General features: G+C 43.1%; 1 protein-coding gene across 4 annotated transcripts in view; it reads left to right on the top strand.

Annotated features, from left to right (window-relative positions):
• The window catches only part of FHOD3 (formin homology 2 domain containing 3), a 309,925-nt gene that overhangs the window by 179,511 nt on the left and 110,242 nt on the right, over positions 1-20,172 (top strand). For 3 of the 4 annotated variants that reach the window (XM_066626842.1, XM_066626843.1, XM_066626841.1), the window contains exons 11-13: positions 1,169-1,270; positions 3,475-3,831; positions 19,328-19,462. In XM_066626842.1, coding sequence (XP_066482939.1) covers positions 1,169-1,270; positions 3,475-3,831; positions 19,328-19,462 — 594 coding nt within the window. The remainder of the gene's footprint in view (positions 1-1,168; positions 1,271-3,474; positions 3,832-19,327; positions 19,463-20,172) is intronic. The other variant, XM_066626844.1, reaches the window with a different exon arrangement.

The following is a 20,172-nucleotide window of genomic DNA, read 5'->3' as shown; positions in this document are numbered from 1 at the left end:
TTGCATATTCTACTGCTGGCCAAAGTCCATAGAATTGGGCTGTTAGAACCTTTTGTATCAAAATGTGTTTAGTATTTCAAATATTATACTTTCTGTCACATTGGGGTTAATTATACTTGCTAGGAAACATGCAATATCATTTTCTAGTTTTAAAGTTGAATATCTTTGTAAAGGTGTTCAGTTGCAAAAGAGCACAGGGCTCTTTTGTACCTTTAATATTTGAGAAAGAAAGAAGCTGAAAGTTGTAACTTTTCACTCAGGGATGAAACCTGGACTTGCTTGTGGGGGGAAAAGTCCTGAAGAAAATCCTTATGCACCTGGATGTTAAAGGTGCAGAGGCCCTGTCTTTCTGTGCATTTGTAACTGCTGGTGTTGTACAACCAAGCAAAGAGAGAGAAAATGCATCATTCATTGCTCCTGGAGAAACATTCCACTGGAGCAGTAGGTCAAAGGAGATTTACTAGAACACTATCCTGCTTTTCCCATAAGAGACATGCAGCATAAAGTTGCAGTTGCCTTAAAGAGGACAAGATGATGCAAACCTGGTATCAGGAGTTGGCCAGGTTAGGCACTGGCCAAGGGCTCATGCCGATCAGGAGACTGAACCAGGCTGAATCCTGAGCCCTCTGTACCAGTGGTAGCATCAAATGCCCCATTGGTGATTCAGTGAAGGGCTTTGCCCGCGGAAACACCAGCAACATGATGCAGGCGCTGATAGAACATCTATATAGAATGTTCTCTTATACAGTAAAGCACAAAATTGCTTTGGCATGTATTGTTTGATTTGAAGGAACTTACTGTAATGAATTGTGTGCTAGAAGCCATGGCTACTGTTTATAGGTAGAGGTTAAACTATGTTGTTTGTTTTACTCAGAAATCAGTCCATTGTGTTCAGTGTTCAGTAAGAAGTAGTAAAATGTTCAATATTATTTTACTCATCTGAAGCCTAACACCTCTATAATAGTGCATTTAAAATCAATATGCTAACTTAAATATATTACATACTTAATACACAAAATCCACATGTTAATGCTTTTTCTGTCCATTTTCTTCTGTTCTCATGTTCCTTATTTTGTTCTGCTGAGTATATCCTGTCATTTCATTGCTTTTCTTCTGTCTTCTATCTTTTTATCCAACTGTATGCCTCTTCCCCTTGGCTTGGTCCTAGAGAGGAGGAGGAATATGAAGAGGAGGAAGAGGAACACCCGATCACTGAGCCTAATACAGAGGATGAGGGGGAGGAAGATGCTACTAGGCAGGTCAAAGCAAGGTACTAGGACTGTGCCCTCCCTAACCGTAAGAGTGTAAAAGCTGAACAGCGCAGTAATATAGGAACAAACTAGATATGCCTGCAGTGTGACCTGAGGGTTATTTTTTTCCTAACAAACACCAAAAAAGGGGGGCACAAAACATGGCAAAACCATAGCAGGAGGGTGGGAGGCTTTAGTACTTTTCCTCTGCCACATTTTGATCCTGATTGCACCCTCATGCACTATTTTTTAGGTGAAAAAAACCTTTCTATTGGTTTTCAAGTAATTATTTTTATCTAAAAATAGCGGTGGGGGAGTCATGATCAGGATCAAAACCATATGCAGGGCAAAGTACTAAAACCCTTTTACCCCCTGCCATGGTTTTATCATGTTTTATGTTCCCCCCTTCTTGTTGCTTTCAAAAAGCCTTAGGTGCCATCCCAACCTCTGATGCAGGAGTCAGCAGATCTGGCCTCCGCAGTGCTGTGCAAGGGCACTCTGGCCTGGGGAGTTTGGTGCAGGGGTTCGGAGGGGGCAGGGAGAGGGTGTTCCATAGGCATTCTGGCTCAGGGAGAGGGAGGGCAGGTGGGCAGTGGGCAGGCCTGGAAGAGGGGTGCGATCGGGGTGCACATCCGGCACTTAAAGTCAGATCCTAATCATCCTCCTGAGCAGCCCGGCCTAACTTGGGCTGCTTGAATCTGTGCCAGCAATTTAGTCCCCAGTCCGATTGTGGTGGCTGGGGCAGTGCTCAGGGTAAGGGGAAAAATATGCCCTTGCCCTGAGTTGTGCCACAGTCATCTCCAACATTGCGCTGGATACAGCGCAGGCCAGCTGGCCTGCCAGTTCCAGTGCAGGTTTGGATTGCGCTTTCTTAAATGAACACAGACAGCAAATTTGGCAACTGGTTCAAGTAAGGACAATTTAAAATTATTTAGAAGTAAAAATAGTTTAATTGAAGGGCCTGTTTTGAAGGTTTTATTCAAAACCTTTCAAAGGTTTTATTCCTGTATTTCTCTATAAACCATAAAGAATGGGAGATAAATATTTATATAAAAAATGGTTGTAGAGGTATATCCTAATTATCCATGGATTTTTCACCTGTGGTTTTATCTCATCGTGATGAGAAGGGCCTTTTAAATTAAAGATAAAAAGTTGTTTAACAATAGCCTTGTTAATGCAAGCTGGCTGACAATCCATCAATCATTCAGTCTCCAGGCACTTAGAAAATCTTCACTCCAAGGCAAGCGACCCCTCCCTTCCCCCTGAGCATGTGAAAGAAAGATATTCACTCTACATTCCTTCCCAGTGCTGTGCTCTGGGTGAAGGGAGGGGTCGCTTATGCAATAAGCCCATAGCATGCACTCTTCATCTGGAAACTCTCTCTTCATTTGATCTAAGCCAGTGGTGTCCAAAGTTTTTAGCAGGAGGGCCACATCCTCTCTCTGACACTGTCAGGGGCTGGGGGGGGGGGAAGAATTAATTTACATTTTAAATTTGAATAAATTTACATACTTTTACATAAATGAATATATTAAAGATGAACTTATATGAATGAATGAAGGTCTTGCAATAGCTCAAGGCCTGTAAAAGGCCTTGCACAAAGCAAGGCTGGCCTTTCCTTTGTTGCTGCTACTGCATCACAGACATGAAACAACAAGCAGTGGAGGGAGCCCTCATGCCACAGCTCACGCGAGAGGTCAAACAGTCGCCCTCATGCTGAGAGCAGTTGCGTTGGGCCAGTGTGGGCTCCAACAAATCTCTGGAGGGCCAGAGGCTCATTGGAGACTGGGGACTCCCTGAGGGTTGCATTGAGAGGCCTCAAGGGCAGCATGTGGCCCCAGGGCCAGGGTTTGGGCACCCCTGATCCAAGCCAACAGGAAAGGTGATAAGAGACTGGAAGAGATTGCATGGCACGATCTAATGGTCAGGAATAATTCCCCCCCCCCTTTTTCCTCACTGATGATCTATTTTTCAGAGGAGGAAAAGAAAAAATAGCAAACACAAAGAAAGACACTTAGAAAGAAATTTCAAGAGACCTTTCCCACATTCCATGCTTTCTCAGAGTAGTTTACCAGAGTATGAGGCATATAAACTTCCTGCACATTTTTTCCCCACTTTGTTTTCATCATAATCTGTCTATCAAGGCACTTACAGTAGCATCATTTTCTCCCATTTCCCATTCTTTGTTTCCTCACTTGCTTTCCCATCTGCCTCTTCTTTCCAGTGGGCTCCCGGAAGTACAGGATGGTTCAGAAAGTTCAGAAAGTTTGGCAAGCACAAGCGTACTTTCTCACGATGAAAGACCTCCAGTGAATTTTAGGGCAGAGAGTCCATCCAAGAGATCATCTTCCCTTGTGCCTGATGCATTTGCTTCATTCCACTGTTCTCTCCTTTCATCACCCTCCTCATCTGTATCCATCATCTCTTCCCAAAATCCATCAACTGTTACTCCAAAGGCATCTCCAGCTATTGAGAAATTGCCTTATGTACCACATAGCCCCTTTCACCTTTTCTCCTATGATCTTGAAGAACATCCAACAACTTTGAAAGAAAAAGAAGCAGAAGGGATAAAGGAACACAGGTAGCACTTCTCAAGAGCTTCATACTATTGTCTGCAAGATAACTAGATTTTAATGTTTAAGAACACATATACAATAGTTATAATCATGCACAAACACCCTTCTTGGTGTTCCATTGTTGGTCTTATTCTATCATTATGTCTCATTTATCTCCAAACTACAGTCCTATGCATATATTTAAATCCCATGCTGATCCCTGCATTGGGATCACACCTGCCAAGCCTACATATGTGCAATCCTCCCCATGTTGGATTTCATATTGGCATAAGAACCTACTTGTATAAAACCCAGTTTATGTGTACAGAATGCACAGGTTTGAGCTCTGTATGTGGATCATATGTAAAACTGAAGTCCAGTGCCTGAATCAGAGTGGATGCAGTACAAGTTCACCAGGTAGGTGTCCTGGAGCAGGTCAACACCATGCTGGTCCATTACCATGTATTGGATGTGGTAATATTCTCATATAGCAGTGTTGAGAAAGCATTGAGCAGCATTTATTCCCTGCCATACCACTTTGCATTGCTTCCCTGGGCCTCAGAATGCCTTATAAGGCAAAAGAGGCACTTCCTGTTTCCTAAGGAGATCGGAAGTTGCAATTTTTTGGTGAAAAAGGCCATTCTGAGCTTCTCACACCACATACACACATGTGCAGCCTCTGCAGGATTCAGAAAAGCCTCCAGAGGTGAGAGAAGCACAGCTTTCCTCAGCCTTGGAGGTTTAAAACAGGTGACATTGTTTAACATCCGGCATCCCCGTTGCGAAGTGACACACACCTATGCAGTGGTTCTCAAACCTTTTAGCACCAAGATCCACTTTTTAGAATGACAATCTGTTGGAACTCACCAGAAGCGATGTCATTAACCTGGAAGTGATGTCATGGCGGGAAGTAACATCATCAAGCAGGAAAATTTTTAACATCCCCATAGGATCAAATCCAATCAATTAGTAAGTAAATTAAAAGTTTTCAATAAGTGTAAGTTAAAAAATTATTTAAAATAAAGAACTCTCTTAACTCTCCCAAGCAATTGCTGATCTGTTAAAAAGAAATTCCCCAAACATCCCAAAGGCTGAAATCCGATCCACACTTGCTCAGGAGTAAGGCCCACTAACTATCATTGTTAAAAGTGTATACATAGTAGCCTGCTAAAACGTTTCATGTAACATTCCCCAAATGCCATGCCATGGTAGCATCAAGTCTAATATATTAAAAATAAATTATGCATTAAAATGAATTGTCTCCCGACCCACAGTTTGAGAAACACTGGGACAGACAGACAGACGAGGGCTGTAATCCTATCCACACTTACCTAAGAGTAATTCCCATTGACTATAATGGAACTTACTACTAAGTAGACATGCGTATGACTGAGCTCTGATGATTTCATAACAGCCCTTATGTTTGCCCAAGTAGAACAACAGCTTTGGATTTGGTTCCACTTTTTTCATACCTCTAGGATGAGCTATAAAACTGTCTTTCCATGATCAGAAAACATCTCCAGCATGCAGAAAAGCACCTTTGGAACCAATCTTTATGTGGCGATGGAAGTCAGACAAGTTTATTAAAAAGTGAAAAAGGCAAATATCAATGAGGCAAAATTAGATACTTGAGTTTATAGGCAAAACAAATCAAAACTGTCTAAGAGCGCAATCCTAGAATGCAGTTGGGCCAGTCCCAACTGCACAATGCACAAGTTGCTTGTGCCGGCCCAGGAGTGTCGCAGAAGTGCCTTCAAGCATTTTTGCGCCACTCTGGAGGTAGTTTGGCTGGCACAAGGGACTTCTGGGGGCAGGCGGGGAGCAGGAGGTGGGGCCAGGATCCGCTGGTTATGCCGGAGGTGGCTCTGATCCGAGTAGACCCATTGGGGCCAGTGCAGCACAACAAGGGATAAGGGGAGAGTTTTCCTATTACCTCGGGTTGCACTGATTCTGGCCCCAAACTTGTGCTGGATACTATCTAAAAGTCTCTATCTAAAAGACCATTACACAGGCTGAAGGCCCATGTTTGCCTCCTTGAATAAAGGGATGTGTAGATGTGAGAAGTTAATCCTTCAACTACTGAAACAAAAAACATCATCTCTCAGCCCAATCTTTCCCTTTTATGGCATGTTGGAGAAATGGAGTTCTACTTTTTTTATTGTCTAGTCCAAAGGTGGGAAAACATACCTCAGTCTTATTCTGTGGACTGTAGACAGGTATGAGCAAAATTCAGCAAGTTTCTAGTGGGTCTTCTGTAGGCCATTATTTCACAGGGAGCAAGTGTCACCCATATTGGCACTGTGCAATATGCATTCCAGGTTACACTCTCCAGAGAACATGGTGTTTACAGAAGTCATAATGCACACACTGCGTGACCACATTGGGGCTTGTGTTGGGAGTGCTCACACATGTGTATGTGTGCGTACGTGCGTGTGAGTGTGTGTGTGTGTAAAAATTGCTATAATTTTCCTACTAAGACAAAGTGGGTTGTATATTAAATACATGAATGATAAAGGTGTAGCTTATTGAATGCCCATTAAACAAAAAGGGTGACAATTATGAACTTATCTTGTTAGCGGAATGCTATGACTTTGTCTCTGACCACCCAAAGATCTTTGAAAACACTATTTCATTCAGTTTTTTGTGGAAACATTTTATTTATTTTTGGAACCATCGCAATTCCACATTTTATTTATTTTTGGAACCATCTCAATTCCACATCTTTCACCCAGGCAGAATTCTTATAGCCTATACTCTAGATAAGCCCATGTATCTCCACATATGATGGCAGAATGACACCCCTGCCAATGTGTCAGTCTGATGGACATGCCACCAACACTGGTGCAGAAAAAGTCATGCTGATGTAGCATGCCACTGGAGGAGAGGTCAAGATGGGGAGGAGATTGGAGTGCAACATGGGATGTGCACAGGTCAAGGAGGTATTGATGTCAGTTATATCCTAAGCATCCCTCAGATTACAGACATGCCTCTGACACCAGAAAAACAGAGCTGGCATTGGAAGGAATAGCTTCTAGGTAGAAATGGGTAAAGGAAAAGCACCAAAAAAAATCTAATCTTCCCCTGCACTTTATCCACTTTCCTACAATGAAGCATCAAATGCAGACTACATTTGAGAGCTAGTTATAGCACATCAACTCCAGTGTATAAGGCCCTACCAGGGAGACTACAACTCAGATGAGAAAACGCGTAGCATAGGGATGTGCCTCTTTGCCCCTCAAAGGGAACTTTGGTGATGAGAACCATGGTGAAAGGCACAACACACAAAGGGAGCACTTTGCACAAATAATCACTATATCCCTCACAACATGTATGGCCAGATATTTGGTTAACACTTGTCTTCTCAGAATTCTTACTGCAAGTATTCTGCCTAGGGAAGAATCCATGCACAAACACCCAGTTTGGGACCCAATCCTATCCAATTTTCCAGAGCCAATGCAGCCACAGTGCAAACGGGAGGTAAGAGAACAAATGTTCCCTTGCCACTAGGAGCCCTCCAGGACTTGTTTCCCACTGCAGGATGCAGTGCATGCCCCATTGACAAGGCTGCATCAGTGCTGGAAAGCACTATCAGTGCTGGATGGGATGGGGACTTGGAACCTCTACTTCACTAACTAAAGAGAAGCAAGGACAATGCACTTCATGCAGGTAAGCAAAGGGAGGAGAGGGGATTCTATGATACACTGATGCTGCATCTTCCTCTCATGTCTCTACCTCCCCCCCCCTTCAGAATTATCAAATGTGGGCCCAATCCAATCCAACTTTCCAGTACTGGTGCAGCCACAATGCACAATGCAGCACAATGCAGAAAGAGAGCAAATGTTCCTTTGCAAATGAGGAGTCCTCTGTAACTGCCTCTCCCCACCACAGGATGCAGCACATATCTCATTGGCATACTTGCACCAGCACTGGAAAACTGGATAGGTTTGTGCCCCGATAATATCAACTGTGTTGCCTAATCATCCCTTCCTTTTGCAACAACTAAAAGCAGGAAGTGTGCTCCTTTTTGGTGAATGCCAGGGACTCCAACGATTACTGCTGCTGGCCAAATGCTCATCTGAGTCCCTTTTGTTTTTCAGGATTGCACCATTCCCACAGGGGCTGAACAATGGTCCTCTCTAGGGTTTCACTGCAGCACCCACCCCCAGAAGAGAGAAAGGTAATGTTCTAAGCCACTGTGCTCTTGCCTCAAGCAGGGCACAACTGCATGTACAGGGGTGCCCCGGTATCCGCAGTAGTTCCGTTCTGGAACCCACAGATACCAGAAACCGTGGATACATGGGATGCCCCCCATGCCCCCTTTAGTTAATGGAAAGACTTACCCCTCCTGACTGCAGATTTTTCCTTAAACAAGGTCACTATAAGCTTAGCAGCTTGTACCGACCTTCAGGCTGCCTCCTGGCAGCCTGGTCACTTAAAAAAAATAGACAGAAGTTAACAGGAAGTAGAGCTTAACTACTAAGCTCATAGCATCTTGCTTAAGGAAGAATTTGCGACCACATGGGGTAAATCTTTACATTAATAAATGGGGGCTCAGGGGGATCACAGGGGGCTCCCGCACCCACGGAACTGCGGATAAGTGAAACCGAGCATACAGGATCCGCGGATACGGGGCCCCTCTGTACACTCTGGTGGCATCACTTTTCCACACAGACACCAAGTATACACCTCCAGCAATATAATAATAATAATTACTCCCCCTGTGTTCCTCTTTTCTTCCGACTGGCAGCTGCCCCTCAGATGAAGACACCATATAGATCCCAGGGAAGCCTATAGCCTGGTTGCCTGTAGTGACCAGTATGGCAGCACCCAGCTGCTGCTAAATGAGGTTGCTGACCTACTTCCAGTTGGGCCCCTGTGGCTTTGCAAACTCCATGACAGACAATGAACCAACAGGTTAAACCAGACTTCACTAGCTCATATTACATAGTTGTCTGTTGGATCACTTGCAATGGCAACCCCAATTGTATGTTTGTCTTTCAGACACTTTTGTATCATGGATACTGTTCCATAAAAACATTCACTTTCTCATGCGTCTTGCCTTTTTCTTAGCATCCATTCTTTCCACCCTAGTTGTTTCTTACATCAGCTACCCTCAGAACAGGACTTTGTCAGGAGGAGCAGCCTCTTTTCTCTTAGGGCATTCAGCATCCTCACTCCTTGTGGTCCAGGAGGGAAAGCATCTCTACGATCATGAGCCCCCCCCCTTCTCTACTTCCATGGTGAATGTCAGACAGTTGCAGGCAGACAGGGAGGACATCATATTGATGGCCATGCCAGCAGGTGCCAGTGATGAAGAAAAGGCATGAAACGTGTGGGAGTAACTAGATGGGCAGTCTGCTGCAGTACTTGCCCTGTGTCACATGCTAGTCCAACAATTGGCCTGTTTATTGCATCTTCTGATAGGCCTTTGTGTTACAGCCTCCCTTACAGGTGTGCTTGTTTGTGATGAGGCAAGGTGTTAAACGCCAGACGAGGTGCTCTTTGTCTACCTCCTGCTGAAACTGGATAGTTAGCAAGTGGCTGGATGGTTAGTAGTAGCTAACGTGGATTCTAGACTTGCCTCTCCTGTGACAGAAAAGCCAAAGTTGGATAAAAGCAAAGTATAGGTCTCTGCCTGAAGCCATGTTAGCTAGACACAGCTGTGAGAAAGTTGCTCATTAAAGCATACGAAGGAACTTGGAGATATATGGGAGTGGCCTGCCCTCATCTCTGGACATAGCAGCTCCCAGAATGGCTAATTTGCCAAGGACACTTTGATTACAAACTCATTCCGGTTGCAGGTTTTCAGTTTGGGAGTGGGAACTACCACCATGAGGGAGTAGTTGGAAATCACGTAGCCTTTTAGAAAGGTTGACTGGTTCCAATTTCTGAATGGCTGCTGGGTCCTAGTTTGTTATAACAACAACCTTTTGGAAAGTTCCTTTGTCTTAGTTCTTCTCTAGCCTGTGGGGCCTGAGCTTTGACCACTCTGTTTTGGAATGCATGGTCCTGACTGCAGTGGAGTTGGCTGATGGACTGATATTTATTGATGTGAGACTTTGGTTAGTGATAGTGTTAGTTTTTATTATTTTTTGTTGTGTATTGTATGCTCTCTAAATTCCTAAGCCTATGCCTAGTGAAGTGCCTGTCTTTTGTTATTTCCATCCTTTAATAAATCCTGTCTATTTACAGCTATGTGGCTTATTGGGACCACCAAAGGGGGAACTGGCTGTGAATGGTATCCAGTGACTTGGTCTTACTAGTCTCTTGGACTTGGTCTCTGATGCCCCATTAAGTGTGCCTTGCTCCCTGTTTCAAGCTGAGTGGGGATTCTGGCTGGAAGCCAAGGTTGCTTGAGGGCATTTGCAAATTGACCTGCTTATATGGTCAATACAAGAATACAAGTTTCTTGTACTGAGAGAGCAATTGGCAGTAAACAGAAGCCAGTTGGGCTGATTAGAGGGTTGATGGGTTTACATCCCTGCTAATTTCCTGGTTTGTCAGGGGGCTTCCTGTTTGTCACATTCCCCCTCTTCCTTTGCCATTGCCATGAGCGTTTCTGGCCAGTTGTACAAAAGCTGATTGCCTTGCTAGTGAGGGCAACTCCTTTGGCTGAGTTCCAACCTGTCTCACCTGGCACTCAGCCTATATTTTTGTGTAGTGAGTCATCAACATCCAGTTTTACCTGGATGCTTTTGAGGCTGTCCTCAGTCCCTCCAAATCAAAGGGTTCCTTTCACCTGGTGAATTTCCTCACAAGGTCATGAACCCTTATCACAGAGAGGCAAGGTTTGTTTGACATGGTTAGCCTCTTCTGAGGAACCTGTCTTTCTACCCTTGCTCTGCTCTGTTCAAAAAGATACTCCCTGGATGCATGTGCTTCTGTGAGTGGGGTAATAGGACTTGAATAGGTGCAGGGATTCCTAGCAGTTCTTTGTGTTTGCTCCTTTGCTGCTGATGCCACAGTAGCTCCTATAGGAGATGGGGATGCTGGGGCATTCTTGTGTTGCGTCATGTTTGTGTGCGCGCATGTGATCCCTTGGGGTATCTCCCTGTGGTTGACAGTGGTGGTTGTTGCTGTGCTGCTCATTTGTAATGGTTGGTCCCTTTAGCAATGACTGCTCATTGCTCTGTACCTGCCCCCTGCTTGCTGCACTCTGGTGATACTTCTTGCAATACCAGCATTAGGGCTGGGTGGATGCAATGATTGGCTCCTGGGACATCATTCTGATGTTGCACTGGCATCACACCAATGACATGCCAGTATTGCACTGATGATACACTAGAATTGTGCCAGTAACTTGCAGGGAGGGAGGGAAGGAGGGAGGCAGATCCAGTGGCACTCCGCTCCACCGGCTCCTGTCCATTCGTATGGTGCTTGGTGCCCTACACAAATGCTTTTACCTTATGGTAAATTGAGTAGCCCCATTATGGGGCTACTTGCCTTACCTGGGAGAAGGGGGCAAACGTCCCCTTCTCCTGAGGTGCCGCCCACAGTAGCCTGTGGAGCGCAGGATGCGGCAGCATCCGTTTTCAGTGCTGCTGAAGCTGCACACCACACAAGCTCAGGATTTAGCTGCCCCTCATTCAGCAGAAGTAGAGAAAAATAAACAAAACAAGAAAAGCAGCGGAGAACCTAACATTCTCACCCAGGATTTTAAAAAAGTGCTTTCAAAGCAAAGGTATTTACCTTCTGTCTGATGTTGTTTTACTGCTTCAGTTACATTACTCCAGTGGCATATGTATTGTAAATATGTGCAACTTAGGCCACAGTCCTAACCAATTTTCCAGTACTGACATAAGGGCAATGCAACTCCAAGGTAAGGGATCAAACATTGCTCTACCTTGAGGAGACCTCCATGACTGCTCTCCAAATGCAGGATGCAGCATATGCCCCACTGGCCCAGCTATGCCAGTGCTGGAAAGTTGGTTAGGATTGTGCCCTTAGTGGTGGTGCAACTTTTAGGGCACTGTCATCAACAAATTTGGATATATAATGGATATAATTTAGCCAGATAACATGTGGCATTACTGTTTTTGTATGTGCTAATAAAAGATACATGGGGTAGAATTTTAACCCCCAAAAAACCTTCTTTGAAACTGATAATCTCCATTGGGGGTAAAAATATTACCTGAGCTTATTTTTAGTGCTGCTGTCTTTTTTTTCTTTCTTGGTACCCAGATGAACCTAAGAGGTATTAGTTGTCCTGCCAATATTGATTAACCACAACAGACAGTGTGTGATTCTAAGTCTCAGTGCATCTGAACCATAATGTCTCAAATCAGTGTTTTCAAACGTTAGACAGCTAGCAATTAACGTTACAAAAAAGATGTCTACATTTCTAAAAAATTAGGAGTTAGATAAGGCACACAGCATGGAGGTATATTTCTGTGGCATCATGTTGTGCATACTTAGAGCGCACACACACACTCTCTTTCTCTCTCACAGACAGATAGGAATTATGGTGATGGGAAGTATGGAGAAAGTTTATAGGGCATTTTGCACACAGAGAGCATTTTGTAGGAACAACCTGCTGCTCCTCACAGTGATATACTGTTAATACTTGTCTTCTCAGAATTCTTATTGCAGGTGTTCTGCCCCATGAGGTTGTTGTACACAAACACCCATGTGAAACTTCCACTCAACAGGGGACGCAATGGCAATGCAACCACATAGGTAAGCAGTGGAGAAAGGAGGGAATCCCTTGCAGCAATGTATTCATGCTGTATATCTGTCTTATGCCCCTTCCCCCACAAACTGGTTGTTCAGTATTGTCAGGTGTGTCTTCACTGTAAAGCAGTAGCTAATAGTAGTGAGTGTCTGCTCTTTCATACGGAATGTCAGGCATTCCATCCGTTGCCGCTGCTGGAATACCTGGAACACTTTTGTTTTTCAGAATTGCAGCATTGCAATGTGGAGAAAGAGATATTCCTTACAGAGTTCTGCTGCAGCTTCTGTCAAGTGAGGGAAAGGTAATGCTCTCAGGCACTCTGCTGCCACCACCAATGGGGCATTGCTGCACACGCAGCTACCATAGCACCGCTCTCCCTCGTGAACACTGAGTATGTATTCTGATTGAACAATCCGGTGTGGCTGATGGTGCTGTTCCTGCCTGGCTATGCTCTCTGTATTTCTCTTTGTTCTCCACAGGCAGCTGTACAACAGGGAAAGAGGACACAAGACCCTCCACATGGCCACTTGTGCAGACCACAAGGGCAGCCCACAGCATGCTTGGCAACCAGTGACCACCGTGATTCCAGCTGCTCCTCTGAGGGGCTATTGATCTGCTTGTTCCAGATGGGTCACTAGGACCTCCTGAGGTTAAGGTTTTATTGTGAAGTTCTACATTGGTTCAAAACAAATGTTTTAAACAAATTTGTTTGTTTGTTTATACAAATACATTTGTTTAAAACAAATATGATATTTTCAGGTTGCCTCAATGTGTCTTTCTGTTCTAGTTGATGTAGTTTGTTCATTTCTTTTGAAGTTTAGCCCTGTGATTTTAAAAGCTATAGTCTGAGTAGTTCTGGGTTTATTTGTTTGTTTTTTTAGCATTTCAATTATGGTCTGAGAGCTGGGAGCCCAATCCTAGCCAAATTTCCAGTGCCAATGCAGACCGGAGATTTTCTTATCGTCCGATAAGAAACATTTTATTACCTTGAGGAGGCCTCCATGACTGTCTCCTCCCCCCCCCCCCCACAGGATGCAGCACTCACTCTGCTGGCACACCTACATTGGCGCTGGAATATTGGATAGGATTGGGCCCCAGAGTCTCTCCCACAAAGGAGAAGACATAAGAACATAAGAGCCACACTGGATCAGGCCAAAGGCCCATCTAGTCCAGCTTCCTGTATCTCACAGTGGCCCACCAAATGCCCCAGGACAATTCAAGTAGTTGTCAGAATTCTTCCCCAAACAAGAACTTGTGGTAAGAAATTCCTATTTTTGCTCAAGCTTAATATCAGACAACTCCCAGTGCATGTATGTATCTGTCTTTTTTAATGGCGCATTTGTTATTATACAGTAATAGAAAAAAGGACTTGAAATATTTTCTTTCAACCACAACAGTTCAAGTTCAACAACAGTTCTTTCCAAACTGGTCTAATTTCTCTGCACCCCCTGTAGCTCTCTGTATTAATTGCATGTTTGCTGCAGAAGATTCAACTGGATGAGTGCTATCCATGTTGCTGATTGTGAAGGGACACTGACACATTTATAGCTCCACCTTTGTAAGTTTAATGTAGAATAAGACAGAAGAAAAGGAAACACTCTTTCCTCTTCTTCACAAGCTACCTACATAGCCAACATGCTTTTGCCATCTTTATTCCCCTGACAAGTAACATGCTCTTACATCCCACATATTCTTCAGTCTGCTTCAGTAGTGAAACATGGCTTATGACCAGGAATATCATACTCAGTTTTTGTTCACTATAAAGAATTTCAGACTTTTGTCCAGTTTCTTCTTTCTACTTGGAACCAGAGTGTTGTGTGATATTCTTGTTTAGGTAAATTCTTTCCTCAACTTCTAGAGATGGATATGTAAAGATATGTTAAGGACAATGCAGGAATGTCATCAAAAAAGATACTCCATGTCCAGGATGCTCCCTATATCAGAAAGAAGCCACTTTTGGTCCTATCACCAGATTGTAGCATACACTCTGAGTCTACCAAGAATATTGTAGGCATAGAACCAAGAAGACCAATCTGGGCAGCAAAGGTTTGCCCCAAGATAAGGGAATGATAGTCTGCCATGTCTCCCCCCTCCATAGGATGCCGTATGTATAGGATGCTCCTTTGTATAGGAGTATATATATACTTTGTATACTCTTTTGTATAGGAGTATAGGATGCTCCTTTGGTAATGATGGGGGCAATTGAGTTAGGATTGGGCTGTTCATTTATTAAGATCTCTCTGGTACCCTGTTTCTATAACTGCTGTTCCACCTGCTTTATTTGCCATGCTAAATGCTGCTACCAAGTCCCAGAAGAGCTAATCAAACCAAGAGAGGCATTTAATTTAGGGCACAATCCTAACACCTGGGTTAGGCTGGTGCAAGTCACTTGCACTGACCTGGAGGTATCACAAGTGTGCTATAAGGCACATTTATGTCAACTTAAGAGTCAGGGAGGCCAGCGCATGGAGTTGCATTAGCTTCCCTGCGCTGGATCCAGGCCCGGCATGGTAAGATTGCATCTGGGAGGGGACGTGGGGAGGAGGTGGGAGGAAGGCGTTCCATGGTGGGGAGAGGGTGGGCAGCAGGTGTTTCCAGGGGTGGGTGGGCCAGGACCCGGCAGTTATGCAGGATCCTAGCACCATTTCCTGGGCAGCGTGGAGCAGTTGTAGGCCTCTCAGATCTGCGCCACCTCCTGTGGTGGTGCAGATCCTAGTCGATCCATTGGGGCTGCTTTGGCTCTCCCTGGTGTAAGGGAAAAAGTTTCCCTTTTCCCCTGACTGAACCACTGTTGGCCCCAAAGTTGTGTTGGATACAGCACAGGCGTGTGTGTTCCGGTGAAAGTTAGGATTGCGCTATTAATTCAATCATTCAGCATTTCAAAGGGGACAAAATTGTTCCTGAAAATACATTGTTTTTCCTTTTTCTGCACTGTTTGGAGTTGTTTTCTCAGGAAGCTGCTCCTTTGCACAATATTTTTTCTTTGAACTTTCCTTCCAGAAGAAATGTAAAATAGTCAGACAGCACGTGATGAATACAGTTACATTGTTGACGTTAAATACCTTCAAATTAGAATTAGTGTTCTTTTTCCTGGAGCAAGTGGGTGGTCCTAAACCAATCAGGATTGCCTCTTGTGGAAGGGTCAAAGTGTAGATGAGCATGCAAGTGCATGCTTTTGACCTGTTAATTTTTGTCTGCCACCCCATCCTGTTTGTCTGCAGGGTTGTTTTGTTGTTTTTGCCAAGAGAGGGTGAAAGATCGACTGTTTTAAAATGTCAATTTGCATGAGCTTTACTTTTTAAAGGAAGGAATCCATAGGGCAATTTTACCCCACTATATTATTGTGAGTGCCTTAACAAGAGAGGGAAAAGGATAGCCTCCTTTGGCAAGAGTCATGCAAAATGACAAGAGGAAGGGTCACACTGCAGGAGCTATCTCACTGCTCAACGGCTCTTTCTATTTCTAGGCAAATATTTTTGCTACTTCCCACAGTGCCTAGTGAAAAATCACTGAAATAAGGGGGTTGTTTTTTACATTTGCTCACAAAACTCACCCTCACCACTTCTAACTCTGCCTAGTTTTGACAATTACAATCTAGCCCTGATATTGCATTTGCAATATGTGTATAGTGCCAGGCTATCAAGTTTTATGCTTGCTTAGGTAATGTTTATTGGAGTGGGAAAGTACTGTTTCAGATTCAATTCACAGACATTACTGAAATCATACTTATGTTGACTTGCTATCAGTAAGGGTATAACTTTCATTTCTTCTCATTATTACTACCCTTCTAGAGAGTACTAAAGACATTTTTTATTCTGAAAAGCTTTTGGTACACTATAAGATCTTAGAGTATGATGGCTGCAGATTGGCTCACACTTTTTCCATGTATTATAGTACTTATTGTAATGTTTTATGAGTGTTGGTTGTTTTTTATGCAAATAAATAAATAAAGTTGACATTCAAAAAAGTCTGTTTCTAAGTGGTGATCTGTCTTCTATTTCTAATGACAGTTTACTTAGCTTTATTTTTAAAGTGCTGCATGTTATTCTATTCTCCCAGTTAATCTATTTATTCCAAAACAAATTACTATTAATGCCTAGATGAATAAAAGCTGGAGAAGCCACATCTGTTTTTGATTAGAGTTATCTGAAAATGCATCCACTAATTACAGTAGCAGCCATCTTCAGACTGCAAAGCAAGAATTTGATAAGCCTTTCTGAAGTGATTGTCTTGATTTCTTTCCATAGTGTAGTGGTTGCTAAGTAATATTGTTAAGGAAGGAAAGGAGACCACCTCAATGTCTAAGAGGGTATAGTGTGGCTTTAGGTCATTTGATTGTATTTTAACAGATGTATGCACCAAGGTTCAGATCACATGATCAGTCCTGAATCTTTCGTTTCCCGTGTTGTCTCTGGAGACAGCCACATAAATTACAGGATAATCACTAGGATTGTGCTAAATGGTCTCTACTTCAGTTTTTCACATTGAAACTAGTGATTTTAGTATGGCAGGAATTTTTTCCCAAATCTACAGCACCATCCTATGCATGCCTACTCAGAAGTAAGTTCTATTGTGTTCAGAGGGACTTACTCCCAGGAAAGTGTGTATAGGATTGCAGCCTTGAACTGTGACTATTCACCTTTAAGTTCACATTTATCTAGCCATTTCCCTATCCCACCCAGACCTTCTTCACCTTTCTGGATTAGTTACATGAGGAATCCTACCCAATAAGGGATTAAGTAGTGAAAAAGAAGATATAATGATGGCATGCAGCCAATCAGATTTTGCTGTGTGGTGATGTAACATTGTAAGGCCAGTTCAAATAACTAAGCAAACATTTTTTGTGGGCTGTTGGGGACAGGACAAAAATTATCATTGAAACAGAGGCAATTTTCAACATTTTTGAAAATGCTTGTGAACAGTGGTGATTCAGCCCTAATAACTCCTTTTTGTACTGAAGAAATATCAATTAGCATGTTTTGTCTCTGTCATTTTGAGAGGATTAGTTATTTGCCTGCAAACAAGATACAGCATCCAGCTGTAAATAGTATCAAATTATGAAAAACCAATAAATAGTATCAAATTATGAAAAACCAATAGCGTAGTTGTTTGCTTTATTTTCTGTGAGTACTTGAAACTATGGAAGCATTTATTCAGGAATGCACACCTTCTCTGGATCTCTGCCCTACCAGGGGGAGAAGTTCAAAAATGGATTTGACTTCCTGGAATTCCTTCCTGGGCATGCATGGTAAATTTGTCCCCTTTTCTGTCACCAGAAAGCAAGGGAAGGTCTACCTACTGGGCAAAATGAGATGTAGACCTTGTCTCCCTGAGAGACTCACTGTTCCTGAACCTTATATTGAAAATATTGGTATGGATAAAGAGGGATTATCTTAATATGCACAGTATGGATAAGTGAAAAATCCTTATAGCAAAAGAGGGAAAAGTGCACTGTATATTGGACTGTATTGATTTTGTTCTGTTTTATGCCATCTTTCCACCTCTCTGTGGGTTTACAGCTAGCACATACCAAGTGGTCCTATACCAAGTAGATGAAGACTTAAGAAAAACACTCTCTGCAATATTATAACATGCAGTACTTAACTATCCTTCATAGTGTTATGCTAGGTTATATGGTCTGAGATAGGGGGTTCTAGAGCAGGGGTGCTCAATAGGTAGATCGCGATCTACCAGTAGATCGCGAGGCAAAATGAGTAGATCGCGGAGTGCCGACCCCCCCTTCAGGTGCCTCTGGGAGGAAACGCCAGGAGTAAGTCCCATTGTACTCAATGGGGCTTACTCCCACGTAAGTGTGGCTAGGATTGCAGCCTCACAGCCTAATCCTAGGCATGTCTACTCAGGAGTAAGTCCTGTTATACTCAGTGGGGCTCAAGGTACACCAACATACATTGTACACATAAATGTTATATGTTATGATGGCGCAAACATTGTAAAAAAAACTCTGGTAAATCTCCGGGCCTTGCTGGGTTTCAAAGTAGCTCTCGAGCCAAAAAAGTGTGAGCACCCCTGTTCTAGAGTAAGTATCCATCTTTCCCAGTCTTTCTTTTTTCAGTTAATTCAGACAGCCAAACAAAGCAAAGAAAAAAGTAAATGCAAAGATTGCTTGCTTTTTCAAGCTCCAGCTACTAGAGCAGCATTTCTCAGCTTCTTACACTTTTTAAAGTGCGTATTTATAAATCAGAAGAATAATAAATGAACTAAATCATCAGTGTTTCTCAAACTGTGGGTTGCAACCCACAAGTGGTTTGTGACCCCATTTCTGGTGGATCATGCAATGCCACCTGGAACCACCAGCTCTTCCAGGTTACCAAGCTTTCTTATTTTTAATGCAAAAAACCTGCCTCTGGAGTGTGTTCTTGCTGATGAGCATGTTTTCATCAGCAAGAACACGATGCAGCTTGGGCTGGAGCAGGCCAAAGACCACCAAGCAGAGTGCCAAGGTTCTGCTCAGTGGTCTTTGGCTATGTTATCTTCTCACTGATGAAAGTACATTCATCAACAACATGCTCCAGAGGTGGACTTTTTGCATTAAAAAAATGCAAATGCTCAGCAACCTTGTAAGCAATGGCTGGGTAATCATGTCATAGCAAACACTTCTGGGTTGCTGAGATCCATACTGAAGGTGGGTTGCGGGCCAGAAAAATTTGAGAACCACTGTATTAGACCAATAGTCATTTCTGGCAAATAAATTCCCCCTGAATGCTCCTGCAAATCTAAGTGGATATATGACTACAGTATATTGTTCGATATCTTACAAATCTGTGAATAACTGCGTCTGTCAGCACAATAAATGCAGTACTGAGCAACATTATTTCTTCTTTGATCTGCAGGCCATCTCTTGGAGGTCTCCTTACATCGTCATATCGGCAGCATCAAGAGTCCTTGGCAGCAGAAAGAGAGAGGCGGAGACAGGAGAGAGAGGAAAGATTGCAAAGGATTGAGCGGGAAGAGAGAAACAAATTCAAGTAAGAGGAAAAAATGTTCAACGATCCTTGATGTGACAGAGTAGATAAGTTATATGCTGTATTCAGTATATCTAAGTTTTCTTGATCTGCCTAAGTATGACATAGACTTGTATTTGAACTTAAAAAGTAACTGGGAATTGTAGCATCTGTTAAATCCAACACTGTAATTTGCCAGTTTCACGCCCTACAAACCATGCAGTGTACAATATAAGTTTTTTTTAATAGTAGGCCTCTCTTTATGGTTGTGATATATGTAAACTGTTTCAACCTTTTCACATAGGGTGACCAGATCCAATGAAGGACAGAGTGCATGTACCTTTAACCACTGTATAGAAGAAGGAATTTGGGCAGGTGCAGCTTCTAAAACCCTTCCATGTCTAGCTACACCTGCCCAAATTCCCTCTTCTATTCAATGGTTAAAGGTATAAGGACCCTGTAGTCCATTGGATCTGGTCACCCTGTTTTCACAGCTTCTCAGATATGTCTGTCTGTCTGTGGAAGGCTTTCTACAGTTTACAATCCACTGCTAGACCTGTTGAACTATGTAGATTACTAGAAAAGCTCTTCTGGATTACATATGTATGTAAATCCTTTTAAAAAGGATTTTTTAAAGACCTTGGGGAGAAAAAACTAAAAATGCAAAAATGCCCACACAGAAAAGAACTAAGAAGTTCCAGAAAGGCCAGTTTCTGTCTTACATGAATAATTTT

The sequence above is a fragment of the Tiliqua scincoides genome, chromosome 5 (genome assembly GCF_035046505.1).
Source record: "Tiliqua scincoides isolate rTilSci1 chromosome 5, rTilSci1.hap2, whole genome shotgun sequence".
NCBI lineage: Eukaryota > Metazoa > Chordata > Lepidosauria > Squamata > Scincidae > Tiliqua > Tiliqua scincoides.
Note: the sequence above shows the minus strand (reverse complement) of the source record. Positions and strands in the feature narration are given on the sequence as shown.